The sequence below is a fragment of the Micromys minutus genome, assembly GCF_963924665.1.
Source record: "Micromys minutus genome assembly, chromosome: 21".
NCBI lineage: Eukaryota > Metazoa > Chordata > Mammalia > Rodentia > Muridae > Micromys > Micromys minutus.
The window spans coordinates 6,095,957-6,103,862 of NC_137956.1; the positions used below are offsets into that span (position 1 = coordinate 6,095,957).

Genomic DNA, 7,906 nt, shown 5'->3' on the forward strand with positions numbered 1-7,906 from the left:
AGTAGGCAGCCTTCTCTCTGAGGGCTCAAGTCTATAGTACTACTCCAAGAATAAACAAACTGCCTTAATAGGCAACAAAACAAGGCATGAAAATAGAATTTGAATCAATTAAAGCCAATGACTATCCTACCAGTAACTAATAGAAAATAAAATGGCACAGGCCAGAAAGGTAGCTAGCAGGTTAGGGCACTTGCCATCAAGCCCATAGAACAGTCTCCTGCAAATTGTGCATGTGCATGTACATACAAATAAAATAATAGAGATGGTGTTGAGTAGGACATAAGTTAGAAATTACAATCAGTTAATAAGAATAAACATGATGGGCTGGAGAGATGGCTCATCAGTTAAGAGCACTGACTTCTCTTCCAGAGGTCCTGAGTTTAGTTCCAAGCAACCACATGGTGGCTCACAACCATCTGTAATGGGATCTGATGCCCTCTTCTGGTGTCTGAAGGCAGCTACAGTGTACTCACATATAATAAATAAATATTTAAAAAGATGATAAAACATAAAATACAAGGACAGGCAAGTAAAGAGGTAAAAAGAAGTGGTAAGATTGAGTGGAAGGAGAAAAGTAATGAATGTAAAGAAAAAGAAAAAAAGGAACATGAAATAAGAGAATGCAATTTTTTTTAAGGATGAAGAATTTTAGAGGACCCTCCCCTCTCTTTTTTTTAGTCCTCTAACACTTGAGGAAACTGGTATCTGGTGGTTTGAACCCGGGATCTCTTCTCATTTTCCCCTGTTCTGTCCTGGGCTGTGTCCCCTTAGTGCTGAATTTTCCTTGTGCACTAGGAATCACTGCTGGCCACATCTTAGTTTTGTGGACTGAAGGTTAGACAGTTTCTTACTTGTTCCCAATACCTTTCAGGTTGTGTGCCCTTGGGTGATGAGAATCCAAGTTGAGAAATTTTCTCAAGGGCATCAAAGAGTAGAGGAAACAAACTAATCTATGCCAAAGAGATCTCAGGGAACCAAACAACTTCAGAGCCTGCCTAGCAGTGGATCCCCCTGGGGATGGGAAAGAAGAGGCTTAAGTCTCTCATTCTTGCTAGCATCAGACCTCACAGAGCAAGGAGGCATCACCAGAGTCTGAGCAATCTGCCAACTGCAGGCTGAGGGCTATTATCTCCCCAGTGGTCCCAGTTTCCCAAATTGTCATATGTGTGTTCACTGACCACCCCCTTCCCAACAGGAGTTTCCTCCTGCCTAAACTACCCAGCGTGTTCGCTCATCTTGCATTCTCTTCTCTTTGTTAGTGTCTTCAGGCACCCTGGCTTGTGATTCTCCTTTGGGTTTTTTGTTGTTGTTGTTTCCAGAGTAGGTCAGGCCCAAACAGGTTCCTTCTCAAGATGGTATATTGTGATGTAATATGGGGCTGTTGTCCAGTGCTGGTCCTGCCATACAAGAAGTTATTTTTCTACTAAAATTTCTTACTAGATTTGTGATTTGTGAGAATTGTAGGCTTATCCTGTGACTAGGACTACTATCCTGACTTCAGCAAGTTGTCTGCCTGACTCTCTTTGTGGATTTAGCTTCTACTTCCTTCTCTGGGAGGGGTGTGCTAGAGCTGAGATCCATTTGCTTTTGTTGCTTATGTAGTTTTCTTTGTCTCCAGCTCTACAGCTAGCGATCTTTAATTCCTAATGCTTTGCCTCTTCCTCCTTCAAAGTAAAATCCACCAGTCACTTATGAAGTCACATGTAGATTGCTTATAAGAATGCTGACTTTTGTTTTGTTTTGTTTTTGAGACAAGGTTTCTCTGTAGCACTGGCTATCCTGAAACTCTCTTTGTAGACCAAGCTGGCCTTGAACTTCCAGAGATGCACCTGCCTCTGCCTCCTAAGTGTTGGGATTAAAGACATGTATCACTCATCTAGCCAGATCTCTGCCATTTTTAATCCAGACATCTTGTGTTATATTTTGAATAGATCTTTTGTTTATGGTAAATCATGTGCTAATGATGGAAATGCCCTCTGTTTTGGGGTTTTCACTGACTTAGATAGATCTACAGAATGTTGATGTGCTACAGTATATGTCAGTCTTACTCATTAATACTGGCCCTGTGTTTATCTGTGATGCATAGGAGTTTCCCAGAAAAAAAGTTCTTGCTTGATTTTTGTTGCTAGCAGTAAAACACGTTTGTTTTGGGGGTTTTTTTTTGTTTTGCTTCAATATGTCAAGTTCGATTTATGGAATATCAAAATCAAAATATATGTAGTTTGGCTTTCATTTAAAACAAAAGTGACATTTTATGAGGGGAAAAGTCTGTGTTCAGTTCATAACACAGCCATACACCCTGGTGCTTTAAATATACACAGAATATTGACAAGACATGAGTTCAAAGACTGAAACCTAAGGCTGTGAGGTGTAGTTCAGTAGAGCTCCACTGTACAGTGCACATAGCCCTGGGCTGATCCTCAGCACTGTGGTGGTGATGGTGATGATACAGTAGTTCTGCTTGTGCTTGGTAATGGACAATACAGTGACTGCCGGTTTCAGTTCGAGTGCTTTTGTCTTGATTTGTGTTATGGGGGCAGCATTTTTATTCCTCACTACTCTTGTATTATACTAGGAACTGTGACGTCACTTAATTCCTGAAATCTAATATGGATTCCTTGGGTGTCTGTGAATCATATTTTGAGACCTACTGATATAAACTTAATGTAAATTCACCTCCTGAATTTGTGTTCGTGTAACCTTCACAGTTTGCATGGATATTGTTTAGACTTGGCTGCAGTGAATCCAGTGTGCTAAGCTGAGGAGAGGAGATTTCCCATACACACAGGAATGGGGGTTTTGGACTGATTAGTGTTTATAAAGAAAAATTTAGTGCCTTGTGCTGTTCTTTGCTGTTTCTGGTCCTCACGTAGTCTTGATTAGATAGTTCAAGAGCTGACTGTTCACCTCTGTGATTAGGGAAGGAACCTACCTATTGTGAGTTGGAGAAAGAGCAGTTAGATTCCCATCAGTTTTGCCTTTTACATGTTCTGCATTAGACTAGGTTTTTCTAAAAGCCTCGTATCTGAGCCTCTCTGTCCAGAGCGACCCCTCCCTACCTCCCTGTCCTCCTGTGGGCATCACTGTCACCTCCACCATCCTGCTGAGCCCTCATTCAGCCACTGGCCAGCTTCTAAAACTTTGCTGACATGTCTTTACTAATAATCATGGTTGGTATTTTCTTGTTTTTTATTAATGAAATCTCTTAATTCTCAGGTATAATTTTTAGCAGAACTGGGGGAAAATAGAACATAAATGGTGTGACTCGTGTCACAGGCTTGAGTCAATTTGCCGAGTTAAGAGCGAGACCTCTATTCTGTATCCCCTGAACTTCGTGCTCCCTCTGCTTCTCACGTGTACTAAATGAAACTCACTGTAACTGTTAGTATACTCCACACAGCATATGAGATTGGATGCTGGTGGTTGTCAGGGACTGCTGGACCGCTCCCACTAGATGGAGGTTTTTCAGTATTCCTTTCTCACACTCAACATTTGAAATAAGCAAAATGTTTCTTCAATATATTCATCTTTTCATATGTGTGGCTTGACAGTGGAAAATTAACAATTCTTATTTTAAATATGAAATAAAAATTTCATGTGTTTTTTTTCTAAGCATCTGAAATATATGTAAGACTCTGAAGGTGCTACTTTGTTATTTATATTCAAGTTTCAGCTAGTTTTCTGCTTGAATAACTTCCACATTTGCAAACCTTGATAAGGGAAATAGGCAATATCTCACTATGTGGTCTTTAGTGATCTGGAACTCAGTATGTAGAAAAGGCTGGCCTTGCACTCACAGAGATCTGCCTGCCTCTGCCTCCCAAGTGCTGGGATTACAGATGTAGGCTACTCCATTCAGCTGGGAAATAGTTCTTAACAAAGTTGGGTACTGCTTCTTGACTTTAACTCAAATTTTTTTGTATACTGAAAATGTTACAGATTTGAAAAAATGCCTATTACTCTACTGTACACTTAAGATTGAAAATTCATTTTCTCTTCCTTTGGTATATTAGCTTGTACACTTAAGTTGCTCCTATCCACGGCATTTAGTATAATGATGATGATGATGATGATGATGATGATAAAATAATGTTTAGCCATGAATGTAAAAGTGTTATTGTTTCAGGAAACAGCAAGACATAGTACAGCTGAAGGAGAACCAGGAACACCACATTCTGAAAGGTAAGAATAAGGGAAAAATTAGTCTCTTGAGCAGGTTTATTGAAACAAATTAATATCTGACCTAAATTATATTTCACTGACAACTATCAGTTTTCTCTATTAAATAAAAATAGTTATAAGACACTACAGATTATGAGATTGGACAATTAAGTTATATAATTTTCTCATTTCTAATTTTACATTCTATCGTAGGCTATTTGCTAATCTGTTGGAAATAACACCCTAACCAACAAAAAAGTAAAATATTGAGACCTTATCAAGATGTTTTTAGTTTTCACTAGTAAAATAATGTAGCCTCATTATATCTTTATTCTAGAGTTCTGACCAAAGAGGTTGAGCAGAATGTCACCTAAGCAGGAGGAAAATAAATGCATCACCTGTACATTACTCAACAGTCTGTCCAGAACTGAACAAAAAATTAACTTTACAAATTTGAAAGGAAGAGAAGTATGTAGTAATCTATGACTAGTGAACATAAGAAAATGAGCTCAGAGCGAATAATTGAGTTTTTTTTTTTTGTTTTGTTTTGTTTTTTTATGTATGTGAGTACACTGTAGCTGTCTTCAGACACACCAGAAGAAAGCATCAGATTCCATTACAGATCGTTGTAAGCCACCATGTGGTTGCTGGAAATTGAACTCAGGACCTCTGGAAGGCTCTTAACCACTGAACCATCTCTCCAGCCCAGTAATTGAGTTTTAATTAAGATGATTGGATAGAATAGAATATTTCTGAAAGACAATAACATGTGATTATCTGATACATGAACAAAAATGTCTGTCACAGCAGCACCATAAATGAGATATGTATGGAGACAAGCTAACGTTAACTGAGCTAGCTTTCATGGGAACCAGTGATTCAGGTGAAGATCTCAGTGTAGTGTATTTGGAAGCTCACAGCATTGCCCCAAGATCGTCTAAATGCAGATGAGTAGAAAGCAAAGTAAACTGCAGAAAGTTACTCCTAGGACAAAGACGGCTGGTAAGCTCTCGGGTTTCAGGTTCCTTTTTATTTGTGCCTCCAGCAGTTTTGCTTTAGGCCTCTCTCAAATTATAAGAGAATAGCCAGGGCTCACCTATCTGTTTTGGTAGTCAAGTCTCTTTAACATGTTTTACCTCTGAGTATGTCATTTTATGTTACATCATTTTATGAATGGATAATAAAGTTTTGTTTTTCAGTAAGCAGGATAAAGTTCCTTCATCAGAAGACGACACTGGGCGTGATGCAAGTATATGTGAAGCTGCAGCAGCAGCAAACTGTGAAAGAAATGTAACAGTTTCAGACACAGAAAATGTAAACAGCTCAAAGGACATCTTGAGTCATGATCCAGATGTTGGAACAGACAATATGGAAAAGGAAGAACAAACACATCATACCAGTCAGGAAATAGAGATGAAAGTGGACCGGAGTTCAGAAAGCACAGATTTATGTGATCAGAGTAAAGAGCACAATCCCACTGAAGCTGTGCTGTCTTCAGAGACTAGTCAGGATTTGCAGTTAACATCAGGAGGTGTTGGCATTGATGAGTTTCTGGGGCAAGGAGATGAACCTGAGTCTGTGAATTCTGATGCTACTGAGCAAGGCAGCATTCATTTGGAACCTTTGACATCATCAGAAGTACTTGCCTATGAAGCCACAGAGACCCTCTATAATGGTGATGACCCTTCAGCCAACACCAGTGACACAGTATCTGATCAAACAGGTGGCAGTCCTGGAGGAAGTAGCCCTCGTAGAGCAAAGACAGCAGTAGACCTGGCAGATGGAAAGGAAAGAAGCTGAAGTGACAGTCATTCCAAGTTTCATGCCCGACAGAAAGCACTTAGAACAGTACTGTGTGGTGAGCTCAGGAGTGCCGTGGTGGAGGTCAGCAGTGGGAGATCTGAGGGGGTCCTTCATACGCTTCATCTGTATGCTCAGTCTTAAGTCAGTCTACCAGTAATAGCATGGTTAGTATGAATTTACACATTTTTAAAACCTGAACAGAACTTTAGTGAAAACTAAGTTTGTCATCCAAAGGTCTCTTAGCACTTTTTGATAAAATCTTGTTTACCAATATGAAGTTATTATGACTAATAGCTATGTTCATCAGACTTTTCAAAGTTTCATTAGTACTAAACTTAAAGTCTTCATCACCTGAATATTCCTTTTAGTAAACTTGAAGAGATTTAAAACCATGCATTTTTTAAAATACCTTTGAACTGCTGATCAATTGTTACTGTTAATGAAGGCTTAGTTTTTAATATGATCCTGGTAATAAAGCATGCTTAGAGTGCTAAATTGGCCTGTTGAGAACTTGGATGAATATAAAAATTAAGTTTGGATTTAATATAACATTCCAATCTGTCAGAAGCATGCAAACAGAATTTTAGAATCTGTGCACCTCCATACAAGTGTTAGCCTGCCAGGCTGTCAGCTTACCTTTATTAAACTTTCAGTGAAAGTGAAATTATGAAAATATAAGTATATTTGTGCTTTTAGTCAGTGTATAAGCTGTGCAGAACCCCCACCCCAGCCCCTGTGGACTAGTTGTATAAAGTAGAAATCTGTTATTGAAACTCTTAAATAGCTACTATGCTTTTAATATTGTTTCAGTGATTTTTAGCAGTAGACCCATAAAAAATGGTCTGGAAACCAAACCAAAGTATGGTAGAATTCAGGCAAAAAGAATTGACCTAGAAACATGCCTCCACATACACTCAACTATGTTAAGGACGTCTTTAATTGTAAAAGTAGAAACTTCAAATGGAACCCTAAAGCATATGTTTAAAGGGGAGGTATGGAAATTAGCCTAATTTATCCATAAGTCAGCTACTACGTTGATTTTTTTAGATATAGAAATGAATATGAAAAACAATAATTTGCATTTAAGTACTAATAAAATTTTATTTTAAATGCAGCATTTTTAATGCTTAAAATGTAATTTGAATTCTTAAACTGTTGAATTAAATGTTAAATGTTTTCAAGGCCTGTTAAAATTCTGTTGTATATAGTAGTTTTTGAGCAAATATTTGCAATAAAAACCTGTCTTTGAATAATTTTATATTCAGATCCCTACTTGGTTAGCCTGTCTTTGGTGCCGTCATGTGTATTGTAGGCAGTAGTTCTTTGTACAGTAAGCTCTGTTCTGTGTGCTTTACTAACGTACTGAGAACCACCGGAAATACACGGACACTGCTAATAGAGAGGAGTTCTTTCACATCAAGAGAAATAATAGTATCATACATTTATTTTCCTCATCAATTTAAAGAGGTTGAATAGAAAAGATATAATTGTTTTCTTGAATATTTGAAGAGAGCTGGTTTTTTCATCTTTTCCTTCTTCCAAGACAAGTTGTAACACAAATCTACTACAGGAAACTATTGTACAATATTACATACCCTTTGAGCCGGAGGATAGAAAAAAGTTTTCCTATGTGAAGACCACTTTCTATATAGCATTCTTAATTTCTTGTTAAGCCTGTTTTTCTGAACTCATGTACAAAACCCTTAGATCAGAATAAGTCTCCAAAATCTCCAATTCCTTAAGCTTTGTAGAGTTTGCATCTCTAACCAATAACCATATTCAAAGTCACTGAGGAACGAGCTGCTTGTGCTGGCCTGTGTGAGAGGTCCTGGTGCTACGTTCTGAGTTGCCTCACCCAGAAAGTAAAGTAGCAGGATGGAGGACACGTGCTACCTTCTTATAGTCTTTGTACTTCCTCGGAGTCAGGAACTGACAGTTCAGA

General features: G+C 38.3%; 1 protein-coding gene across 4 annotated transcripts in view; it reads left to right on the forward strand.

Annotated features, from left to right (window-relative positions):
• ZNF280D (zinc finger protein 280D) overlaps window positions 1-7,178 on the forward strand; it is an 80,197-nt gene extending 73,019 nt beyond the window's left edge. For 3 of the 4 annotated variants that reach the window (XM_080934824.1, XM_080934823.1, XM_080934825.1), the window contains 2 exons: window positions 4,127-4,182; window positions 5,361-7,178. In XM_080934824.1, coding sequence (XP_080790950.1) covers window positions 4,127-4,182; window positions 5,361-5,961 — 657 coding nt within the window. In that variant the 3' untranslated portion in view covers window positions 5,962-7,178. The remainder of the gene's footprint in view (window positions 1-4,126; window positions 4,183-5,360) is intronic. The other variant, XM_080934826.1, reaches the window with a different exon arrangement.
• Window positions 7,179-7,906: the final 728 nt, after the last annotated feature.